The sequence below is a fragment of the Lynx rufus genome, unplaced genomic scaffold (genome assembly GCF_022079265.1).
Source record: "Lynx rufus isolate CCGP_SWC_20201006 ecotype Redwood Valley unplaced genomic scaffold, mLynRuf1.p SCAF_29, whole genome shotgun sequence".
NCBI lineage: Eukaryota > Metazoa > Chordata > Mammalia > Carnivora > Felidae > Lynx > Lynx rufus.
Genome location: NW_025814844.1, coordinates 374900 through 400693, shown reverse-complemented (window position 1 = coordinate 400693; position 25794 = coordinate 374900). Strand labels below are relative to the sequence as shown.

Here is a 25794-nt window from a genome sequence, read left to right as displayed (position 1 = left end):
AAATAAATAAACGTTGAAAAAAATAAATAAATAAATAAAATGATTTGAACAAACATTTCAGAAACAAAAGTGAGAAGAGGAAGGATGAAACAAACATGTTTAAACAAAGGGAAAAATATTTAAGTTGCAAAGTGATAAATATGTAACACAGCAATTTCTTAAGAAACAGTTCAAAAGTCCTGATGAGCACCCACAGGCACCCAGCCCCGAGGGTGAGACATGCCCTATCACCAAAGGTTATCTAGCTAACGTGCAAAACGGGTAAGGGTAGGGGGTGAGTGTGAGAGCAGGAGCCTTAGAGCCACAGAGACCCCTACTTGTCCCGGGGTCCAGGGAAAAGTCTTTCACCTGCTGAAGACTGGGTTTCTTCATCTGAAGGGAGAGAATAAAGCATCCACCTGCACAGGACTGGGTGGGATAAGCAATACATTAGAGCCCCAGCAGGTGTTAATGAATGCTAATGGTTACAGGTGACCAGATTTGCTCTGAACCTGTGCCATTGTTATAGAAACATGAAAATACACTCACAAGGCAGGGATAGGGACTAGCTGAGATGGAGCATGGACAGTTCCTGGCCCAGTGTCTGGGACACACTGGATTCATGCTTTATACTGCCTCAGTGACAGAGAGAGCTAAAACCCCTCAGTCATAGGAGTATATGCAAGGGGAGGGTGGAGGAAGGAAAGAACTGAAGCCTGGAGGGGGTCATGTAAGGAAAGCCATGAAGAAAGGCGTGAAGAAGGAATGAGCCAAAGTACAGTGCAGGATTGCAGCCCAGCCACAACCTCTCAGTCACAAAACGATGGTGGGCTTGCACACAAGGTCATGTGGATCTTTTCTTGGAGCCTCAAGAGCACATGGCGCGTAGGGACTGGAGAGATAGCTTTGGGTACAGCCATCCATTACCTGTGTGGTATTGACTGTGGCACTTATAGAGCTTCACCAGCACGGGGGATGGAACAACCAGGAAGTCCCGCAGAGATGGCGTCACCGAATGTACCACCACCGGGAACCTCTCACACAGGCGGCCCAGACCCTGTAACACACCATCGACCTGTCACACAACCCAGGTTGTGGCCGGCTGAGCAGGTCCAAGCAGTGAGACGCTGAATGCTTCAGATACACAAGTTTGACCAGAAACTTCCAAGGTCAAATCTTCCAAGGCCACTTTGGCCATGGGGCAAAACAAGACAGAAAAAAAGGAGGGTCTAGACTCTGCTCAGCCTAAAGGGAGATATATTGCTAAAGTGTGTCCATTTCTTTTGGAAACAAATTTAGGGGAGAAAGGGTATACAGTATGATTTTTGAACAACGGCAAATTCAGAGTTACTGGGGTTTGTATTTCAGCAAGATAAGAGAGCAGAGCTGGCACTGTAGACCTCAGGAGATGTCTTCAACACTTCGCCTGCGACCTTGGGAATGGCCCAGTAGATACAGGGCAGCCTCTTCACAAAGGAGTACTCAGTTGTGTCTGGAAATGACAGAAATCCCTGGCACACTGTCAGCAGTGACTCCCACTCATTGGTGAACTGTGTCCATAGCAGGCTCTAGTTCAAGTTCCTAAAGACAACAACAGCTCAAGGGTGCATAGGTGACTCAATTGGTTAAGCATCCGATTCTTGATTTTGGCTCAGGTCATGATCTCATGGTTTGTGGGACTGAGCCCCATGTTGGGCTCATCACTGACAGCACAGAGCCTGCTTGGGATTCCTCCCTCTCTCTCTGCCCCTCCCCCACTCACCCTCTTTCTCTCAAAATAAACAAATAAACATTAAAAAAAAAAAAGACAACAGCTCAGACTCTGCTGCTGGTATGCTAATCAGAGCCTGAATGATGTAACAAGAAAGCTTTGTTGATGGGATCGAAGCTTCTCCAGTGTCAGTGAGACTGACCTGCAGACAGCAGATAAGCAAGGGCAAATGGGCAATGATGACTTTGCTGGATGTCTTAGACTGCAGCTTCTCAGACAGCTTGATGCAAAGATTTTCTGCACCTAAATTCAAAATCAGAGGAGGGTGTGGACAATTAGCAAAGGTCAATTTTACAAAATACATGTTCACCAATTAATCACATAACTAAAAGCCCAGAGGCATACTTTGTGCAGGCTTTATTAATAATAAGTGGTTACACCAAGAAGTATTTACAGGCAGGCATCCTTAACTGAAAACTCATCTCTGTTCCTTTTCTGTTGTGAAAACACCATCCTGCATTGTATGTGACTGCTCTCTCCTCTCTGCTGGCCCTGAGCCTCTTGTCCTCAGTGCTCTGCGCGTGGCAGCCATCCACAGTCTGCTACGTGCTTCCCATTCTGCTGTTCACCCTAGACAAGCCCCTTTTCCTCCAGCACGGAGCTCCCACTTCATATAAAAGCCTCAAAAACCAGCAGGAAGCAGTGGAAAGAACACACAGGCCCTGTGGCCTTGCCCATCACCTCCTCCCATGTCCAGTTTCCTAAACTGTGGGACAAGACACCAGACATCTGGGGCACAGCAGACGCCAATGCTTACCTTGCTCATCCTTCACAGCCCAGACCATGAGGTCCACACAGGCAGCATTTGCCTGGCAACGCAGCTTGAGGGGGCTCAGCTCATTGTGGATCCGGTCTGCATCATGCAGAATCTTCTGAAGCTCCCCCTGGCTCGTGTTGAACTGCTCCAGCACAAAATCATGGATCTCCTTCACAAAGGAGGTTGGGAGGTCTGTGGGAAAGAGAGCAGGCATTGCAGGTGGAAACAAAACCACCAAAATTCAGGCGGCAGCTCTATGGTCTTTCTCTAACAGATACCCAAGAGGAGTAGGTCTGCCACTGGCTCCTTTGGTTTCAAGAGTGCCCAGTGGGAAGAGCTTGAATAGGCTGTGCTGCCTCTCAGCACACATGCCACCTGGCACTCAAAGAAAACAACCATTTCCCAGGTAAGTGAGAGCCATGTTGTTTTAAGCAGTCAATATACTAAAACCCATATGTATGAAACAGAGAAACTGGCATGTATCATCACAGACACTGGTCCAACTAACAATAAGAAATACTTTGGTGATTTTAAGTTTATTTATTTAATTTTGAGAGACAGAGCGAGTTGGGGAGGGGCAGAGAGAGAGGGAGAGAGAGAATCCCAAGCAGGCTCTAGGCTGTCAGCACAAAGCCCAATGTGGGGCTTGATCTCAGGAACCATGAGATCATGACCCAAGCCGAAACTAAGAGTTGGGACACTCAACGACTGAGCCACCCAGGTGCCCCAATTTTTTTTTTTTTACAAGAAGGTTGTTGGCTATCAGCTAAGGGCAAAATCTGGTTGCAGTCTGAAGAAGAGAATTCCCTGGCTACAGGGCTGGATCTTTGGGGTACCCAGAGTTCACAGCTTCTTCAAACTCTCATCCTTGGGGCCTGAAAAATCAGAAGAACCTCTGTGATGGGCACAAGTCAGAAGAGCCAAGGGAGCTGGCAACATGCAACTCAGGTGGGGAGAGAAGCCTCGGGGTTCCTAGGGGTCAGGCTGAGCCCAGTCCCCTGCACCCTCATTTGTGAACTTAACATTCGCTGGGGCCCCAGCCAGACTCAATCCCAGGAGCTCTTAAAATTGAATTAGGAAAACAGCTAACTAGATTACAGTACATCTGCTTGACCAAATATTACACACTGATCAAAACTTATGTTGAGGGGTGCCTGGGTGGCTCAGTCAGTTAAGTGCCAGACTTTGGCTCAGGTCATGATCTCAAGGTTCATGAGTTCGAGCCCTGCATTGGGCTCTGCACTGACAGTGTGGAGCCTTCTTGAGATTCTCTTCCTGTCTTTCCCCCTCTTGCGCTCTCTCTCTCAAAATAAACTCAAAAAAGAAAAACTTATATTGACAAAAAGTGCTCTGTAACATAAGAGAAGAATGCAGAAAACATGTTTTAAAAATGTACTAAAGGGTAACTGGAAGGAAGGGCTAAACTTGTGTGTGTGCACATGCTAAACTATTAAGACACTTTTTCTCTGAGTTACAAGATTATAAGTGCCTCATTTTCTTATTTTTTAACTTTTTAAGATATCTGAAATAGACACGTTGAATTATATACATATTCAGGTGATCAGGACACTACAATATGGCCATGTCAGGAAAGCTCCTGAGGAAATAAATCCACCAAAGAAGCTGTCATGGATGGTAAAAGGGGCACAGGATTATGAGAGTTTTTTTTTCTTACTTGCTTTTTTCTTCAAATCTCAGTAATGTGACATGTTACCTATGTGTTTTTAAGTGGCCCCAGCAGAAAGGAAGCACAGACCTGCGGCAGTGGCCTGGAGCCTAGTGTCATCATTGTCACACGTGGGCACAAACCACCTTTACCTTTCATGTAGTACAGAGTATCACGTAGCATCTTGAACATGGCCACGTAGAGAGGGTCGCTGAATGTGGTGTAGTAGAGATCAGCACTAGGATTGGCCTGTGAGGGAGCAGAGGCACATGACCATGCTACAGAAACTCTCCCCTGGACCTCCCTTTGCCTTCCAGGGAGAGGCATGGGTATTATACCCCTGATGTAGCATTAGAGAGACAGAACGACCGTTTATCATGATTCACCACTTGGAACACTTCAATTATTCTCCTCACACTCTCAAGCATCAGCCAGAGGAAAACAACAGATAAACTCAAGCTATCCAGAGATGCCTATTGGGGGGCTGCTCCCTGCATCCCAGAAGGGCGAACCACCCTTCTGGGCTGAATGCTCACTATCTTTGGCCATCTTATGGGAAATGAAGAGAAAGACAATCAAGGGGCCACCAGACCGCTGTGAGATGATCTATTAAAAAGAACCGGAACAGAGCAAGCTCTCGGGTGGCAGCTGCATTGCCATTATGGGGACTAAACTGGAAACTCACTGACAAGCCTGTCTCTCCAGCCACCCGCCCTATCCCCCCCACCCCCCCCCCCCAAAAAAAACACCCTTCCTGTTCTCTCCATGCACAAGTTCATGTCAGGCTGACCTCAGGGTGGTGCCCTCAAAAGGGATGTACCTCTATCACGCTGGCTACAACTGCATCCAAGGACTTGAGAACAGGCTCCTCGACAATCTTCTTCACCTATTAGGGAAATAGGATCGCATGAGGCACCTGATGAACACAGTGAGAGACAGGAATGGCAGCTCCTTCAACTAAAGAACAAATCATGCTGACAGATAAATCCACAGAACGAGCGTGAAAAATGGGATGGAAATGACTGGCCAGCAATATACTCATGATAGCTCCACATCAAACTACACACACAAAATGTCCTTAATTCTGCCATCACTTGGATGTGTTTTCTTGCCCTCGATTGGGAATAACATAAAAGCAGGAAAGGAACCAACTCCCTCAAATTTGCTGACATTAGATTTCCATTTCCAGAATGTGAAAGCGTTCAGACTCGGCATCACTAACAATTTATCCAAACCTTCTCCCAGACATCAGGGACACCTTCACAGATGGTCCTCAGCCCTGATGACTCTGCCTCTTCCCACAGGCCTCGTGCACTGGCTCATCTGAAGCTGCCTAGGTACTCAGAGTACAGCATACATTCTAACAGAAGATATTATTTCTACCCGGTCTCTGTACCAGCACTTAGTACAGAAAGGAACCATTCTGTCAACCATGGAACGTCTGGGTAAAAACAGCCTGCCACCCCCATGGTAGTACTTAAAGAAGTAGATTTTTTTTTAATGTACAGACAATGATAAACAACATTCCAGGAGAAGAAATGAAAAACTGCCTAGAAGAAAAGCTAACCTTGAGAAATTAAAATATACTGGAAAAAATAATTTCCTCTATGAAGAGTCTGAAACATGCAGCCTTCAGTTGGGATTTTTGACATGATACTTGAAAGTCACTTGATCATCTGAGAAGGCCACCCAGGCCATGTTCCATCTGGGACATGCAATTAGTAATTCATTGTGGCTCTATCCTCAGTAATTATTGCCAATGCTTTAATGTCTTCCTACATCTTCAGCCTAAAGCCATCCTTTTTGAGTGACTTCTGTTCACATGCCACACTGAAGGAGATGGCTGCTCTCTCCGGCACATGCTTTGTGCTTTCAAAAGTGTCATCCTTGTTCCCTCTCATTCTTTCCAAAACAGAAAATCCCATCTTTAGGGTCTGTCCCTGATAACATCTCCACCCCTACCTACCCACTTGAATCTATTTCAAAGCAACCCAGCTCAATCATAACACCTTCAGAGTCCCTGGATCAAAGACCCATCTATTTTGGGACTGGGACAATGGCACCAATGTCTTCTCTGACTTCACTTCAGCAGTCATTCCTAGATACCCAAATATGAAAAATTTAGGTTTTGTACTGATCTAAAAAGAGCAGCGCATGGGAGGGAGTCAGGTGTAATAGGAACTAGACTGGGGATCAGACTCCCTGGGCTGAGCCCTATCTCTGCCCTTTGCCTATGGTTCCTTGATGTATTTGGCACTGACTGCCTTACCTCTAAAATGTGGATGAATGGCTGCCTCTCCCACACAAGTGCTGCAAGGATTCAGTGACAATATAGCACACAAATGACTCCACGAATACTACTCTCCTTCCTTCCTTAATCGAAAATTTATGACTTCTAACTGGTGTTCTGAAATACTGAAAATCTCCTAGTTTTTCTTAAAAAAAAAAAAAAAAAACACAGGCCAACACCACTAACAATTTTACTGCTAGATGTACACAGGATCTCTTGTTCCACCAAAGCTTTCCTTACCAAGTTTAAGAGTTCTCGAAGCATTTCTAGTGGAATACTGAATTCCTTATAGGTGATGCCATTGAAAAGAGGAGAAACTGAAAAGCTGGAACTGATGGTGGAGAAGTAGTGATCGGGCTCCAGGGCACTCCCATCAGGTAAGCAAGACACTGGCAGAGGGGAGGAGAACCAGAAAATCAGTCACGTTAACAAACCACCAGAATACTTCCTCAAGCTGATCAAGCTGACTCCTCAATAACCAACAAAAGTGTATAGTTTGCTTTTGTTTATACTCCAATCCTTTGTTTTTTAATTAAGAAGTAAAGACTGGAGGGCACCTGGGTGGCTCAGTTAGTTAAGCATCTGACTTCAGCTCAGGTCATCTCTCACAGTTCATGAGTTCAAGTCCCACATCAGGTAAGCTTGAGCCCTGCTTCGGGTGAGGCCGCTTCTTTCTCTTTCTCTCCTCCCTAACTCTCTTTCTGCCTTTCGCTCACTTGCACCCTCTCTCTCAAAAAAAAAAGGTGGGGGGTGGTAAAGGCCAGATTTCAAACACTTGGAGAGTGATGCCACCCCTCTTGGGGGGGTGTTTCAGGTCAAAGCTCAGATATAATCACATCCTAGTATTTTCAACACAGACAATATAACTTAATGTAGGAAGAAAAAAATTACACCTTTTTAAAGGTTGACAGATGCAAACATTTGAGATCCACAGGACCCCAAGGTATTTTACCACCAAAATTAGGACAAAAATGCATATTATTAGATGTTTCAAAATCAGAAAAATAAAGTCAATCATTGAACACTTATGAATAAAATGTCCACATGTAAGTGAAATCATGCTGTTTATTTTCTTTTATTTTCTTTCCATGTTTGGCTTATTTGACTTAGCATAATGTCCTCCAGGTTCATCCATGTTGTTACACACAGCAAAATCTCCTTTCTTAAGGCTGAATAATATTCCATTATAAATGTGTGTAAACCGTAAGATCATGACCAATAAATAAGGTAAGTAGTTTGTGATCAGAGGGCATTTCCCATATAGACACTATGAAATAAGGACTAAGTCCTGTGTGGCTGAGCTAGCCAGCGTGTGGTAGGCAGAGATGGAGGCAGAAGACAGGAACTGCACAGCCAAGGATCAAGGGTTTGGGATGTATGCAAAGGGAGGGGAAGGGGTCACTGTAAGTTTTTAAGCTGGAAATGAAATGATCAGATTGGGGCACCTGGGTGGCTCAGTTGGTTAAGCGTCTGACTTCAGCTCAGGTCATGATCTCACAGTTTGTGAGTTTGGGCTCCATGTTGGGCTCTGCACTGATGGCTCAGAGCCTGGAGCCCGCTTCAGATTCTGTATCTCCCTCTCTCTCTCTCATTCCCTCTCCCCTGCTCATGCTCTGTCTCTCTGTCCCTCTCAAAAATAAGCAAATATTAAAAAAAAAGAAAAAGAGAGAGAGAAAGAGAGAGAGATGATCAGATTTGTGGTTTAAAAAAAAATAAAATAAAAATAAAATAAAATAAAATAAATAAAAAGAAATAACTCGTAGGGTGCCTGGATGGCTAGACGGTTGGCTCAGTTGGTTAAATGTCCAACTCTTGGTTTCAGCTCAGGTCATAATCTCATGGTTGGTGAGTTTGAGCCTCACATTGGACTCCCTGCTGACAGTGCCCTGTTTCCCTCTCTCTCTCCCCCTCCCCTACTCACACTGTCTCTGTCTCTCTCAAAATAAATTAATTCATGAAAGAAAGAAAGAAAGAAAGAAAGAAAGAAAGAAAGAAAGAAAGAGAAAAAGAAAAAGAAAGAACTCTTTTAAAAAATTCTTACAGCTCTGTGGAAGTGGAAGAGGGCCTGGAAAGAGAAGAGAGACAAAATGTAACAAAAATCAGAGTCAGGGCACCCTGGCCGGCTCACTCAGTAGAGCATGAGGCTCTTGACCTCAGGGTTGTGAGTTCGAGCCCCACATTGTGTATAGAGATTACTTAAAAAAAAAATCTTTAAAAAAAAAAAAAAAGAGGGGTGCCTGGGTGGCTCAGTCAGTTAAGCATCCGACTTCGGCTCAGGTCATGATCTCGCGGTCTGTGAGTTCGAGCCCCGCGTCGGGTTCTGTGCTGACAGCTCAGAGCCTGGAGCCTGTTTCAGATTCTGTGTCTCCCTCTCTCTGACCCTCCCCCGTTCATGCTCTGTCTCTGTCTCAAAAATAAATAAACGTTAAAAAATAAATAAATAAATAAAATAATAATAATAAAAAAAAAGAAAAAAGAAAAGAAAGAAAAGAAAAGAAAGATCATAGTCAAACAGAGGCACTCAGGCAGAAAAGGAAGAAGGAGTAGTGTGCTTCCTGCCTGTTTCTTTGACAATGAAGTGCACTCCCAAGAGCAGGAAAATCATCTGTGGAACTCACCACTGAGGCAGAGAGGCTGGCACAGAGGCTGGCCTGAGCACCGCTGAGTGCCAGCCTGCATTTGCTGAAGGAGCACAGGAAGCTCACACAATCAGCCCACACCTGGGTGCACCCTAATCCTGAGTACTCACTAGAAGTGCTCAAAGCAGGGCAGCCCCAATAGAGAAGGACCCCTGAGTACAGAGAACAGAAGAAGAGCTGTTCACCAGGGAAAAAGAAGCCTCTGAGGGCACATCATGGCTGTCTTCAGATGCCCCAAGGACAGGCAGGTGGCCAAGGGGCTGTTTAAAGCCTAAAGGGATATATTCAACCACAAGTGATTCTCTCTGGGAGGAGTGGGAGTTTGAGTGGGTGAGCTTGGCCCCTTTACATTTTAACATACACATAGATAATAACACAGGGTACATTCTTACACAGCCAAGAGATACTCTATGCAACACTGCCCACATTTATTTGAGTTCAGATTCTCCCCTCATTTTTTAAAAATTCCCTTCACATCTTTCAAGATCCTATTGGGAAATGCTTTTAATAATTAGCATGATCCAAAGATGGAATAAGTGGCATTGTGAGGCATAGCATTCTGGTTTCCCCACTTCCTACCACTTAACCTGAGTCTTACTTTCCTTGAAGATAAGGTAGAGGTGATTTTACCACATGTCTGACACTGTACAGGGCTGTCATATGAATCAAATTCAGCAAATTATGTGGAAATGCTTTTGACCCACAAAGCTCCATAAAAAGTACTACCCATATTATTGTATTTTTAAAAATATTATTTGCATACTTAATGACCTTCAAACAAAAAAAGAGAAGGACCTACCATTATTACTTTCACCTGAAAACCAGCGCTTTCCTAGGATAATTTATTAAAATTCTGATAGCAGGCACATGGGGTCTGTATATTATTTTCTGCACTTTTTTCCATATTTGAAATATTTTAAAATTAAGTTTTAAGAAGTCTGAACAAAACTAGAAACTAAATGCCTTATAAAAGCTTGACTCTCTAGATGCACAACAGCAGAACACTAGTATTAGCATCTTTAATGTCACAAGAGCTCACAGTGAACCTGCCCGCCAAGTTACTAGGTCAATATTCTGGTCAGAAAGGTGAAGCCCACCTTCAAAGTAGTGAAAAGCAGATCCTCCAGGGGAGCTGGGAGGGGGCATCCCACGTTCAGGGCTGACCTGAAACACAAAACCACCTGACATATCAGAAAACGCCAAACCTCAGGCAGTTTTGCCTCAGACAAGGTCTCTGCCAGCCCAACATTTGTACCTCAAGTCCTAGTTCACACCTCACCTCCTCCCCGAAGCCCACCTTAGCTACAGCGTTCTCTACTATATATCATATGCCTAAATTCTTTGTGCCTAGCCATATATTTTATACATCATTACTGAGATGAATTATTCTCAGCATTTGGTGTCTTTATCTTGTGACCATGAGTCAATTATATACTTCTTAAGGGCACCAACTGTCCTCCACTCAGAATAGAGCTTGGCACCCAACTGCTAGGAAACATACTTCATGACTAGGAGATTAAATCACTTCTAAATCTTCAATAGACAAAAGAAGCCTTTATTTTACAGAGATTTCCAGTGAGAACCTTTTCTGTTTTGTGAGTTTCCTTGAATAGCATGCAAGTGGGGTTTTTTTCCGAGTACTTCACAAGACCTGACCTCTTTGCCTGCCTCCCAGGAGCACAGCCCCACCTGAGAGATGCTGGACACGCTGCTGGTCTTCCTCTTCAGGGTGCCCTCCTGACACACTGTCAGCAGATTGCTGGGGAGGATGGAACGGAAGTCATTGAAAGATCGCCTCCGCACGCCTTCAAGCTCCTCAGGGACTCGGAGGGAATGAGGAGGGACTTTGGGGAACAGTTTTGACAGGAGAGACTCTTCCGTGTTGCTGTAACGCCCAAATGCTCGTGAGATTCCTATCAGGCATGGGATCGCGTATTTGCAAAGGTATTCTAAAAGACAAAGAGAGAATGTTCCAATACCAGAAAGTTCCCTGGGAGAGAGCTGTGCTGCACCAGCTTGTAACACTGGCTGACATCTCACAACCTCCCCCTACCCCCACGTAGGGGGTCAGAACAAGTCATAGCAACAGGTTAGCCTTAAGGGCTGACATTAACAACTTCAGACTACATCTCCATCACACACAGCTGCTCTTTTTGGGAGGTCTTAATCTGTTCATGGTACACTCAAATCAATAACACAGGTAAGTCTTGTTATCAGGTACCTTTACTATACTTAAACCATACATTTCTTCCTCCTGGGATTATATAGGTAACCTCACACTAGAGGCAGTCAGGCATGTTATAGGTGAGGAAACTGAGGCCCAGAAAGGGTGAGGTGACTTGTCTAAAGTCACCTGGCATTCAGGTAGCAGAGCTGTGCTCATGACCCCCATGTGACCTCTTTAACACACAACAAAGGCAAACTAATATAGGAAGGTTTCATCCATCAAGTACATAAATAGTAAAGAACAAAAAAAGAAGACTGGGAAAAGCAAGGGAAAAAAATAATCACAAACCATTAAGGAAAAAAAAAAAGCCTTGGATCTATAATCATACCTTTTTCTTGAATCTCCAAGGCCTGGCACATTCCCAAAAGAACATGCAAAACCTGCAAAAGTGCCTCTAAAATCTGTAACAGCCAAGGAAACAGAAAAGACAAACGTATAAATAAAATCGGATAAGTACCACAAAATTCATTCAGAATTGGAAGGATCTTTAGACAATATTTTGTCCAACCCCATATGTGATACATAAAACCCCGCATGACAGCTCTGCCAAGTGGCCAATCAGTTGACCTTCTAGAGACAGAAACTTGCCCTCCTGGGTTGCCCTCCTGCCTCCTAACTCTGGGCCAATGTTGTCCTCTGGGGCTTGTGACCACTGGCCTTGGAGCTACACCTTCCATATTTGAGAAACAGGTGATAGGACCCCAAATCTCTTTTCATGGTTAAATATCTCTAGTTCTTTTAATCCATTTCTTATGATTACAAGTCCTTCATGATCCTGAGTGCCAGCTTCTGATTTCACAGTAGTCCCATGTGTCAGAAACAGTCTCTAATTGTGGTGCTCAGGAAGATACATTAATATTCCTGGGGCGCCTGGGTGGCTCAGTTGGTTGGGCGGCCGACTTCGGCTCAGGTCATGATCTCGCGGTCCATGAGTTCGAGCCCCGCGTCGGGCTCTGTGCTGACAGCTCAGAGCCTGGAGCCTGTTTCAGATTCTGTGTCTCCCTCTCTCTGACCCTCCCCGGTTCATGCTCTGTCTCTCTCTGTCTCAAAAATAAATAAACGTAAAAAGAAAAAAAAAAAGAAAAAAAAAAAAGAAAAAAAAATATTCCAGGGATGCTGGGACTCCCCCTGAGTAATCATCAAACTCAACACAGATTCTAGCCTTCCATATACATGACATCAGCTGTTCGGCAGCCACTTCACAATGCTGGCTCAAAGAGCTCACTGATATGTAAAATACTTAAATCTTTTTTACACATGCTGCCAACTCTACTGATGTTGGTATTTTTCGCCTGTCACTGATGTCTACAAAAACTCAGGGGATTAGCTTTAGCTCATTATACTGGTCTCTGATTCCCAGCTTTGTATCATCTACAAATGAAACCAACTTCCTTTCTGAATTTTCATTTATGGCCCTGGCTCCTTTTGCTTCAGTGTATAGGGCAGACCTAGGGAAGACTCCTGCTGGGCCAGCACCCTGTCACCCTCTGGGATGGCCCTTTAGGCAGCTTTGCAAACTTTCCAAATTGTTTTGACCCTCAGCCCATATTCCAGATTCAGGATGTCAGGAGGAGTGTTTGTCTAAAGCCTGGATGAAGATCAACTAGACTGTATCTACCTTATTTCCCTCTACTACCAGTCTTGGAAATCCCAAAGAAGAGAATAAAATTGGTCTCATACAACGTGTTCCTAATCAAGGCAAATTTCTGACATTTTGCTAATGTTAAATGATGCTGAGTAACATACAAAGACTTGAAAAGCAATGCTTTCTCCACTCTGTGTACTCAAGTTATGCCATCATCTTTAGCATTGACATTTTGATAAATGTTATTTACAGAAAAGCCCTTAATTTCTAGCCTAACTTTTGAAATAATGATACATGATTCTAGTAGATCTAGTTATCTCTTTAGCCAACTTACAAATAAAGAACGTAAACTAAGAAAAAAGAATGGAGAAGAATGTTAATGACAGAAATACTGACAATAGAATTTACACTTTGATATGAAGAGATTTTAGAAATTAAAAAAGATACAAGGACTCAAAAAGCATAGCTAGTTGGGAATATTTAACATATAGACAAGCAACCAGGCACTCCTTGGCAGGTCCTGAGGATAGCAGCATATACATACTGATTTTTAAAACAAAAAATCTGATTAAGAAAAAGTTTAGATTATGATTGTATTCTTTGTTTAAAAAGGAGGGGAGTATGAAACGCATTTAAGTAACATTTCAACAAAATAAATTCAAACCAAAAAAAATTAGGGCACTTAAAATCTGGGTATAATTTCAACAATCTAGATCATTTCCTTCCATGAATGACTTCAATCTCCAACAGGGATTGTGAGCCATCAGGAAAGTCAGCTGCCTTGGCCTTGTGCTGCCTACCTCACAGAATTATGGGGAGGGCTGGATGAAAGAAGACTCAAGTGGTCACTGGGTATTGTTAGTATATATTTAACATTTCTTAGGTGTGTTAGTACAAAATAAATCAACAGAAACAACCAAATCACTTCAAAATTTTATTTACTCTTTTCTGTTACTTTGGGACTCTCTTTGATCATACAGAAATGCACTCCAACTCACCACACACTTACCTCATCCCGGAGTGAGGGGTCCCTATAAGCCACATCAGACAGCAAAGTGACCAAGCAGAAGCTGAAACTCTCTGCAACCGGGAGGGTGGCTGGAAGGCACACAGACATGAGTCAGATCATTACCACTGAGACACTGGGCTACACGTACTGGCCACCTGATTCAGTAAGTTCCCTTTCTCACAGGATCTGCCAAGGGACCAGTTTATAGGGGTGGCTGCCCTCAGTGAGGTGAACCTGAAAAGAACAGATATGGGCCCAACATATTTGCTGAGAAATACCCCTAATTTCTTTTAATAGAATGCTTTGGTTCAACAAACTTAAATGTTTCTGAGCCAGTTTATAGTTTGAGATTATACAACTCTCTCAACATAACAGACTCCATTTTTTAATTCCTGACCTAAATTTCTACCTAGGGTGAGAAACCAATCTTGATAAAGTGTAAGAAATGGTATATGAGGCTACCTGTCAAATACCAATTACCACTACTTTAAACTGAATTGTTTATATTTCTTTTCTGCTTTATTTTGACAAATGGAAAAAATCCTAATAAGAGCTTCCAAAGATTTGCTCTATTCCTAATAGGTTTTTAAGCCCATCTACTACCGAGCCCCCTCATTGGGAGGTTCTCAGGAGCATGGACTCAAGGTTGGGAAGGGATCACTGTACCTAAAAGACCAAAGCTAACCAGTACTTCTATGGTGTGCACCTTAAAAATGTCAGAATCACTGCTGTGTAGACCCAATTGCTATTAAATATTTAATCAATTTTGAGCGTTGAATTTAATCAAGGACAGAGAGCTGCCCACTGATTTATGGATCTATTCATAGTACATGGCAGAAGACTGTTATGTGTTCACTTCCGTACTTATAATTTTAAGATGCAGATCTAGGTCCTTCTCAAACTAGAGTGTGATCAGGATCACCTGGAGGCTTCCTTGTCCCAGACTTCTAATTCAGCAGCTCTGATGCAAGGACTGAGAATCTGCATTTCTGACAAGTTCTGACACCGAGGCTGCTGATCCAGGAATGCCACTTTGAGAACTACTGCTCTAGAGTTTAAAGGTCTAAATCATACTGCCTTCGTAAAAAATAAAAGAGTGAAATGTTACCCAATAATTGGAGATTTATATATCCCTAACAATGCTTCAAATAATGCTAACACTTACATTCTAATAGGAGTCCATGTACATAGAAGCGGTATTTGTTTGGAAAGGAAAGAAAATAGAATCAACTTCTACTGGTATTCTACTTCTCCCCAAGTTAGATAACAATGGTTGACAGAGAGATGTTTGACTTTTTAGCAATGCTTTCTATCTAATCTGTAGACCTTTAGGGTGGGAGGATGAACGAAATAGGGGAAGGGGATTAAAAGGTACAAACTTTCAGTTCTAAAACAAATAAGACATAGGGATACAATGCACCACATAGGGAATACTGTCAATAATAAGTATCAACTTGGTATGGTGACGAGTGGTAGCTAGATTTATCACTGTGATCACTTTGTAATGTATATACACCTCAAATCACTGTTGTATGCCTGGAACTAATATAATATTGTATGTCAACTACATTTCAATTAAAAAAATTGTAGTCCTTTAAATTTGAGGATACATGCATAATCTGGGGTCTGTCAGTTTTAGGCATAGTATGTTACCAGAAATGATGAAACCCAAAGAACGAGAGGACTAGGCTGAGGCAGGATGTTCATGAGATCAGCAAAAGCCACCCTTAGCAGGCTAAGCCCACCCAACAAATTAGGGCCATGCCACCAACCAAAAGAACAAGGGCTTTCTTTATAGACACCAACCCCTTGCTTTGTCTGAAGGTGGGCCGCGGGTCTCACAGAGGGAGACTATAAGAAAACTTTGGTCTCCAGGGTCGTGATCTCTAAAATGTTGGTGGTGTTCCAAACTGATTTGGGAGTCTTGGGAAATCAATGTATGGGAATATCAGTGTTACAAGTGCTTAGCACAATGCTTGGCACATAGCAGGCTTATTACCATTCTTAAAGGTGCAAAATTTAAAACTCAGCCAACAGCAACAAAATGATAAACTATTTATTATTTATAGCGGACATGGTGTTCAAATCCTGGACATCCATCTCACCCTTCCTTTTTGAGCAGCAGTGATGAAATCTGGAGAACTGGCCTCACTCCAGGAGTGAGCCTATTCATCGAAGGGTAAGAAAGACAGGTTCAGGGATGGGCAGGGGACCCAATTCTGGCAATGAGACATGAGAAAAGGTTCCCGCAGGTCTCCAAGTTCCTGTTCACTCCCAGAGTACAATACAAAGTCAGTTTTCTCAGCCTTGCCTTTGCCCCACCTTCAGCATGGACTCTGGACAACAGTGAGTAAGCATAGCCCATGTTGCTGCAGGCAGGCAGCTGTCCCACAGCCAGGAGTGGAACCAGCTAGAAACACTGTACTTGATGCATTAACATGATTAAACACTTGATCTTTACAGACTGTGAGCATACATGTTCTTCCCTGAATTCAGGGAAAACGTTATACAAAATTACCTCTGCCTTTCCGAGCTGTGCTTTCTTCTACCCAATACACTTTCGGAAGACCTTTAAGCAGTCGGAGAAGGTAAGGAACCACGGAATCTTTATGCTTAAAAAAAAAAAAACAAACACATTTAATACAAATGTGTGGCTGGTAGCTTTTCAGTACTAAGCCTAAAGCAAAGCATACACATCCAAATCATCTCAAATATGGATGGTCCCATGGCATTGCACACTTCCTATTTCCATGTGGTGGCAGCAGGGGGCGTCCGAGGTCATCCCATAAGCCTGCACTAGGTGCCTAAGGGAAGGGCTACAACCTGCTCTTCTGCTCTGAATGTCTAGCCTGGTTCTGGCCTCCTCTGGACACTGGGCCCCTACGAGGGCCTCTCCAGAAGGTATGTGTGAGCACACACTCTCAAAACTGCCTCAGTAAGAGTATTCAGAAAGCCCTCAAGCCTTTCAGTGGGCCCCAGGATCAGATCCTCTGGACTGAGGGAAGCTCACAGCCAGAAGCTTTTAAACTTGGTGATACTTCTGTTATTCATGGCCTTTGTCCCCTTTTCTTTTTTTTTTTCTTAATTTTCTGCTTCATGTTTCCTTTTGCTTCTCTCAACCTGAGCATTAGACTTAATAGCCATCGTTAGCCAATACAAAAACTAATTTCTTCTAGTTTCCAAACTAGCCAGTCAACATGTAACTTCACAATCTTCTATGACTGGCTCTTTTGGCTGTTTCCCTACTTATAACTGCTCCAGTTAAGGATTAGGTAAGTGTGCTCCTGAGAAGAGGAATACCATTTGGTTCTGAAACACTGATAAACACATGTGGTGATATTGAAAACATGACTCCATGGGGTTCCTGGGTGGCTCAATTAGTTAAGCATCTGACTTCAGCTTAGGTCATGATCTCACAATTCTTGGGTTCAAGCCCCACATCGAGCTTGCTGCTGTCAGCATGGCGCCTGCTTCGGATCCTCTTTTTCCCTCTCTCTCTACCCATTCTCTGCTCATGCTCTTTCTCTCTCAAAAAAAAAAAAAAAAAGAAAAAAAGAAAAAGAAAAAGAAAACATGACTCCAAATTCTGTGACACTCCAACTGAAAGGTGGAGTCAAATTCACTTCCTCTAGAAAATGGGCTGCCTTAGTGACTTGCTTCTGGTGTTTTTAGAAAGTACAGCTGATCCTCGAACAACAAGGGTTTGAAGTACACGGGTCCACTTATATATGGCTTTTTTACAGTATTGTAAATGTATTTTCTCTTCCTTACAGTTTTCTTAATAACATTTTCTTTTCTCTAGTTTATTGTTTTCAGTAAGGCTTCTGGTCAATAGTAGGCTATTAATAGTTAAATTTTGGGAGAATCAAAATTATATGTGGATTTTCAATGGCACAGGGGGTCAGTGCCCCTAAACCCTACATTGTTCAAGGGTCAGCTGTGGTATAAATGAGACTGACTTCCTAAGTTAGGTTAAAAAAGCAGTGCAGCATCCATCTGCCTTTCTCTCAGGACACATGCCCTTGGGACCCAGACACTATGTTGTGACAGACAGACAGGGGCGCCTGGGTGGCTCAGTCGGTTGAGCATCTGACTTCGGCTCAGGTCATGATCTTGCAGTTTGTGGGTTCGAGCCCCACATCGGGCTCTGTGCTACCAGCTCAGAGCCTGCAGCCTACTTCAGATTCTGTGTCTCCCTCTCTTGCTGCCCTTCCCCTACTCGCACTCTGTCTCTCTCTCAAAAATAAATAAACGTTAGGGGCGCCTGGGTGGCGTAGTCGGTTGAGCGTCCGACTTCAGCCAGGTCACGATCTCACGGTCCGTGAGTTTGAGCCCCGCGTCAGGCTCTGGGCTGATGGCTCGGAGCCTGGAGCCTGTTTCCCATTCTGTGTCTCCCTCTCTCTCTGCCCCTCCCCCGTTCATGCTCTGTCTCTCTGTCCCAAAAATAAATAAACGTTGAAAAAAAAAATTTTTAAAAATAAATAAATAAATAAATAAATAAATAAGTAAACGTTAAACATTTAAAAAAAAATTTTTTAAAAAGGGGCGCCTGGTGGCTCAGTTGGTTGAGCACCCAACTTCAGCTCAGGTAGTGATCTGGGTTCACGGGTTCAAGTCCTACGTCAGGCTCTGTGCTGACAGAGCCTGGAGCTTGGTTTGGATTCTGTGTCTCCCTCTTTCTCTGCCCCTCTGCTGCTCACACACACACTCTCTCTCTCAAAAATAAATTTTAAAAAAAAGTGATATAGCCCAGGCCACACGGAGAGGTCATGTACATAGGGGTGCCCTGGCTAAGAGCCCCAGCTTAGGTCCCAGCAACAGCCAGGATCCACGCCCATACATGTGCATGAACGAGTCTTCTCAGGTGATTCCAGCCTCTAGCTTTCAAGCCCACCATGTGACACTGAATGGAGCAGAGACAAATGACTCTTCTGAGCTCTAATTAAATTGCAGATTCATGAGAAAAAAACAAATCTGTTGTATTAAGCCACCAAGTTTTGGGGTAGTTTGTTACACCACAATAAATAACCATGACAAATAGAGAACTTTCTTTACCAAATGCAAAACTTTTCCTCTGAATCACATAAAGGAGTTGGTTACATCTGTCCAGGATCCCAGTGTACTAATACGCACAAAACTCTGAAGGATGTGCACAGCCAGGCTCCCTGCAGAGGAAGTGACCCCAGGTGTTCTCCCCTGTATAACCTGTTATGGCTTTTGTAGCATGTGGTAGTAAACTACTTCTTTTCATTTAAAAAAAAATTTTTTTTTTAATGTTCATTTATTCTTGAGAAAGACAGAGACAATGCAAGTAGGTTAGGGGCAGAGAGAGAGGGAGACACAGAATCCAAAACAGGCTCCAGGCTCCGAGCTGTCAGCACAGAGCCTGACGCAGGGCTCGAACTCATAAGCAGTGAGATCATGACCTCAGCCGAAGTTGGACGCTCAACCGACTGAGCCACCCAGGCGCCCTGGTAGTAAACTACACCTGCTACTATGGCCACAGCAGCTGCCAGCGTGGCCCACTGACTAGACGTGGAGGCCAGTAGCACAGTCCATCCTGGATGGAGGCAGGGAATATCAACACCAGGTGAACCAAGAGAAAGCTGGTTACTAGGGCTCAGAGGGCTGGCAAAGAGCGCTGGGCTCCTTTCCTAGTGTCCATGAGGCCAACAGGATTCCTGGAAACACTGGCAGACTGTATGGCTCAAGGGACATCAGCTGCCACCCCAAGTCTTGCCAATCCTTACCAGGAACCCAAATTACACCAAAGGCAATTTGTATTCATCTCTTTTATGCCACCCTAAAAAGCCTACTACAAGTATTAGGGTCAATCTATTAAGGTCAATCTTTAGGTCAGTCTATTAAGTAAAGTTTGCCAAAGGTATTTTCAATTAATACACATTTGAACAGCAGTTTCTCATACAAATTATTTTAAAAATCATTTTCCTTTATACTTAAATTTAAATAAATTAAATTTAATTTAAATAGGACTTTGCAAATAGAAAAGTAGAAATGATTTTTTCTTTTCACACTTATAAATAAATAGAATAATTAAAATGCAGTTTATGTGCATCTAATTTTGGTTTTTCATGGGGACCTGATCAAATAACCTATTTAATTTTTTAAATATTACTCTAAAATTAAAATGCTTATTTTTTGGGGCGCCTGGGTGGCGCAGTCGGTTAAACGTCCGACTTCAGCCAGGTCACGATCTCGCGGTCCGTGAGTTCGAGCCCCGCGTCAGGCTCTGGGCTGATGGCTCAGAGCCTGGAGCCTGTTTCCGATTCTGTGTCTCCCTCTCTCTCTGCCCCTCCCCCGTTCATGCTCTGTCTCTCTCTGTCCCAAAAATAAATAAACGTTGAAAAAAAAAAAATTTAAAAAAATGCTTATTTTTTTACAAATGCATAACTATTCTGTCAAAAATATTAATCCTTGTTGAAGTAGAATTCCAGAACACATAAGCGTTTTTAGATAAATAAAAATTCAAATATCAGACATCATTTTTTTCCTAGCACAACATGATTAAACATGGAATTAAAAGTGATTCTTGATAATAACAATAAATAAATAAAAGAGTCTGTATTCAGTGATTAATCATTTGCTTTAATTAGCTTTGGGAAGTACTAAAAAAACAAAAAACAAAAAAAATGGCCACATCATTTTCTATTGGAGCCACAACATTGATTTTTAAATTACCTCTAAAGGACACAGTAACATGTACTCTAAAAGTTATATCTATCACAGTTCTTTTTTTTTTAAGATTTTTTTTTTATTTGTAAGTAATTTCTATACCTAATGTGGGGCTCGAACTTACAACCCCAAGGTGAAGAATCACATGCTTCACCAACGTAGCCAGCCAGGCGTACCTATACCTATCACAGTTCTGAAAAAGATGGTATTATGTCAAAATTATCTCAAAGAACCCTATCTTTTCACAAGGAAAAAAAAATGGTTACTCTGAGTTTGACTGATAAATGTTTGACCTTAGATTAAAAATCAAGTCTACCCTGGAAGGCACACAATTATTTCACAAGCATTTTAACTAACTTTCTGGCAAAACACAACAATCAAAATCCATTTTATATACGTGTGTGTGTATATATATATATATGTATACATATATGTGTATATATATATATATATTTTTTAACTTAATATATTCACACAATTCAAAAAACAAAATTTCCTAAGAAGGTATACATTAACTAAATTAATTAAATCACACACCCCAACCTGTTCCACCTACTCTGCCTCACTATCACTAACCACCTTTATTAGGTTTGTATGCATTCTTCTAGTACTGCTTCAGGTAAATATAACCAGGTACAAATTTAAATTCTAATTACATTCCCCCTTTTACAGAAACACTTTTAATGTAGTAAAGACATACCTGAAGATCAGATTCAACGAGAAAAATGCCCAATGCAATCACTGCATCTCTCCGTCGTTCATCCAATTGGAAGATCCCATGGAAATCTACTGGGCACATACAAAGCAGCTTTTGGACCTAGAAAATGAGACCACCACCAACAACAACCAAAAACCCATAGATTAAAAAAAAATATAAACCCACATTCAGAATATAAGATATAAACAATAGCATAAACACCAATGAGTCTATATAACCAGTAAGTCATTCTTTTCCAATTCAAAGGTCATAAAAAGATCATCTCCAGCTTCTGAAATGATCATGCACATGCTCCCAAAACATATATGCACTGAGAAGCTTGGGCCAAGGGTTAAAATGATGTACACACAGAGGAAGTAAAGCACAAGAGCCAACGTCTGCATTTCAGAGTCAGAATAATCACAGATCTCCACTACTCAGTGGTACTCAAAAGCACTTTACCCAAACCTACCTACAGTCGCAATGCCTCCCATACTGTTCATTAAAAGATTAAATGTGGGAGAGGGGGGAGATGAAATGTGGGTAAAGCACTTAGGACAGTGCATAATACATACTATGCATTTAATAAACAATATCTGTTGTTACTGGATATGCCATAAGAGTGGCTAGCAGAAGCAGATAGGCAGTAAATCAGCAATTTATTGAATATATGGAGAACTTAGAATTATTTTCAAAACAGTAAATACCTGATAAAGGAACTAAAAATCTGGATTTGTTATGAATAGGAAAATAGGTGATGCCTATTCACCTTGAAAATCCCTGCCATAAGAACCCTTGAGCAGAGCATTCAGACACATCAGGCCTCAACTTTGCTGTTCTGTTATGGAACCAATGAGAAGTCATTCACTGACATTCATACAGTTTCTTGGGATATTCTAACGGCAAAGGAGATCAAGTGCAATGCTTGAGATTTGCTTTGAAAATATCAATTATCATTGCAATTTAAAAAAAGAAAGCATATTTTAAAAGGGCAAATACACAATCCAGAAAGAGAAGCACCTTCTAACCTGAAGAGAAGTAACGTTCTTTGTCTTAGTAATCTTTCTCTTAGGAATGATTGTAAAGAAATAGAGATCTAAAGCATTCTGGCAGAGGCCGCTGGAGAGACAATACAATGGGAAAGAGAAAGCAGGGATGCCCAGAAGTCCAAGTTCAGGTAGAGACTGGGAGCCTGGCTTGTACTCTAATAGCAATGCAAAGCCAAAGCCAAGGAGACAGTCTCACAACTTCTTTAACTCCAACATCTTAATATCAGTGAATCAACTCCTATTTGTTTTTTAAATATTTTATTTTTAAGTAATCTGTGGGGCTCAAACTTACAACCCCAAGATCAAGAGTTGCACACTCCACCGACTGAGCCAGCCAGGTACCCTAAAATAACTCCTATTTAACTACAACTCCCCCTCCCCGCCCCAGTAACTACAATTTCCCCAGGAGTCTCAAACCAAGTAGGAAAGTTTCAGCCCTGACAAAGACACCTGTGACTGCACACAGGCACGGCAAAGACTGAAGCAGGTACCACGTGAAACGAGACCCAGGAATATAAAGTTTAATCTCACAAAATGGTCTTGAAAATATTTCACAGCTCTGTGTAAATAAAAAGCAAACTTATTAAATTACTTCATTAACAACAACAACAAAAAACACATGAAAAATGGAAGGTGAGCTTTTCTTTTCATTGAGCATAATTTCTCTAAAGACATCCAGAATACATGATGCAAGTTCAACTACTTCACTGAGATGATGCTCACTTGGATTTCAGACCTGAAGACCTCTCACAACTCCCAAATATAAGCAGAATCAGAGATGGAGAGCTGAAAGAAGTTGCACACTCATCTGCCAAATGTCCCCTTTCAGGCAGATCATGTGTAATCCTATCTTTGTTTAATAGGTTAGGCAACTAGGCCCAGACGGGTTAAGTACAATCTTAGACAATAGGCTCTTAACTAGATCCTCTCTGACTTTTGTCTCTCCCTACTCCAATATTACTACTCCCAGCTCATGCACCTTCAACAGCTCCCCACCCCAGTGAACACTCAATGCACACTCCCAACCTGGCAATGAAGGTCCTTCCCAATTTGCCCCAAACACCCGGGCCCTGAATACCGAGCTCACTTCTCCCTACCTGGCCTTTTCCATGGTTTTCACCCATCTTTAACATTTCATTCAACCTGCCTTATCTCCCCTATAAAAATTCTATCCATCCTTCCAAGATCCTGTCTCCCATTTCTCAAAGCTTTCTCAGACCCCAGTAATGTGCTAAGATCTTTCCCATCACACCTCTCAATAGCCCACCAAGAATAACATAATTTTCTTGACATAATTATCTTTTGAAAAGTCTTATTTCAGAGTTACTTGTATACTTATCTTCCATTCACTGCAGACAGGACTGTGTTCGCCTCATCACTGCCCCCCACATCACTGTATCTGATGCACCCTACACGTTCCAGAAACTTAACAACTATTTAGTGGAACTAAAGGGGCTGAAGTCACAGGGATTTAATGAGATAGGAAGGAAAGTAAAAAGAAAGAGGACCACTGGAACCCAGCCATCCTACTGTAGGGCTTAACTATGTGGTGTCATTTGTCATATAACCAGTACTGGGCACAGTGCTGGCATGCAATTGGCACTGAACAAATATTTGCTGCATCATTAAATGAACAGGGGGATGGATGGAAGAATAATCAGGTTAAGTCATGTATAATATGTAGTCACACTCTCACAATCCTTACAATCCAGCCAGAGTTATACAACCAATAAAAAGGCCACAACTAGTGAATAATGCAGGTCAGAAACTAAATGATGAGGGCCCCCAAAAGCCTGGCACCAGGTCTAGGCTCTGATGCAAAATGGCCTTGGACACTGGGACTCTTGTAGGGGGAAAAAAGTGAAGACTTGAACCCGGGTCCTATAGAAGTCATCACATATCAGACAAGGGAAAATCAGTTCTGCTGGGTGCCAGTCTCCAAATACTAATAGTCAATAGTTATTGAACATTGATCACATGTGAGGTGCTGGTTTGTATTTATCTAATCCTCACAATAGTGCACTATTTATTATCTTCATTCTATGGATGAAGAAACTGAGACACAGAGAGGTCAAAGTCCTAATGCAGAATAAAGCATTAATGCTGCAATTTAAAAGAATGAAAAGAGGGGCGCCTGGGTGGCTCAGTTGGTTAAGTGTCCGACTTCGGCTCAAGTCATGATCTCACAGTTCATGTGTTTGAGCTGTGCTGACAGCTCAGAGCCTGGAGCCTGCTTCGGATTCTGTGTCTCCCTCCCTCTCTGCCCCTCCCCTGCTTGCAGTCTGTCTGTCTCTCAAAAATAAACATTAAATTTTTTCTTAATTTAAAAAATGAAAAGAAAAAACACTGATTTTTTTTCAGAATTTTACAATCAACTAAAAAGTTGGTTGTTTTTAGGGGGTAAAGGGGAGTAGATCCTGCATTATTAAAGGTTGTTAAGCTCAAAATCTGACAGTGGTGGCCATTTACAAAAAGGATCCAAAGGGGCTCTGGGCAACACTTTGAGGAAGTTGATAAGTCAATGGACGACCAGGAGGCAACAAAGGTAACTCACTTAGACTTTGCTAAGAACTCTTGACAATACTATAACCGAAGGCTATTAAAAGAGAAAGACCACACGGTGAATTTAGACTGCCAAGGTAAAGAAATGCCAAACCAAGGAGAAAACAAGGTGCCCCCACAAGTCTGAACCATTGGGCAGAGAGAACTGCAGATGAAAAGTCAAAACATAACAGTGGGTGTAGGTAAAATATTTAGGTCAAAATAAACCTACCAATAATAGCATTAGATGTTGGATAATTAATGAGTTTTTAAAAGAATACAACTTTTAGGGGCGCCTGGGTGGCGCAGTCGGTTAAGCGTCCGACTACAGCCAGGTCACGATCTCGCGGTCCGTGAGTTCGAGCCCCGCGTCGGGCTCTGTGCTGACTGCTCAGAGCCTGGAGCCTGTTTCTGATTCTGCGTCTCCCTCTCTCTCTGCCCCTCCCCCCTTCATGCTCTGTCTCTCTCTGTCCCAAAAATAAATAAACGTTGAAAAAAAAAATTTAAAAAAAAAGAATACAACTTTTGTTATCTGAAACCTCTGGGAATAGTCTTTATAGAGAAACAAAATTCCCTGAGAACAGGAGATTAAGCTTTAAGTATTAGTGGCAGTGTTTCGTTAAATCTGTTTTTTAAAAATCCCCCCCCCTTTTAGTTTATTTTATTGGAGGAGGAGGGGCAGAGAGAGAGGGAGAGAGAATCTCAAGCAGGCTCCGTGCATGATCCCACAAACCACAAAATCATGACCTGAACCGAGATCAAGAATCAGATGCTTATTTGACTGAGCCACCCAGGTGACCTGTTAAATCTGGGTTTTTTTTTTTTTTTTAAGTTTATTTATTTATTTTGAGAGAGAGAGAGAGCAAGCACGAGCAGGGGAGGGGTAGAGAG

At 42.4% G+C, this 25794-nt stretch overlaps 1 protein-coding gene across 3 annotated transcripts in view; it reads right to left on the bottom strand.

Annotated features, from left to right (window-relative positions):
- PI4KA (phosphatidylinositol 4-kinase alpha) overlaps nucleotides 1-25794 on the bottom strand; it is a 112592-nt gene that overhangs the window by 75376 nt on the left and 11422 nt on the right. For all 3 annotated transcript variants that reach the window (XM_047090196.1, XM_047090197.1, XM_047090195.1), the window contains exons 2-13: nucleotides 21317-21433; nucleotides 16442-16535; nucleotides 13924-14012; nucleotides 11658-11730; nucleotides 10792-11051; nucleotides 10200-10266; nucleotides 6704-6852; nucleotides 4994-5059; nucleotides 4326-4422; nucleotides 2508-2699; nucleotides 1893-1993; nucleotides 907-1036 (exon numbers count right to left, since the gene is read on the bottom strand). In XM_047090196.1, the coding sequence (XP_046946152.1) occupies nucleotides 907-1036; nucleotides 1893-1993; nucleotides 2508-2699; nucleotides 4326-4422; nucleotides 4994-5059; nucleotides 6704-6852; nucleotides 10200-10266; nucleotides 10792-11051; nucleotides 11658-11730; nucleotides 13924-14012; nucleotides 16442-16535; nucleotides 21317-21433 (1435 nt within the window). The remainder of the gene's footprint in view (nucleotides 1-906; nucleotides 1037-1892; nucleotides 1994-2507; nucleotides 2700-4325; nucleotides 4423-4993; nucleotides 5060-6703; nucleotides 6853-10199; nucleotides 10267-10791; nucleotides 11052-11657; nucleotides 11731-13923; nucleotides 14013-16441; nucleotides 16536-21316; nucleotides 21434-25794) is intronic.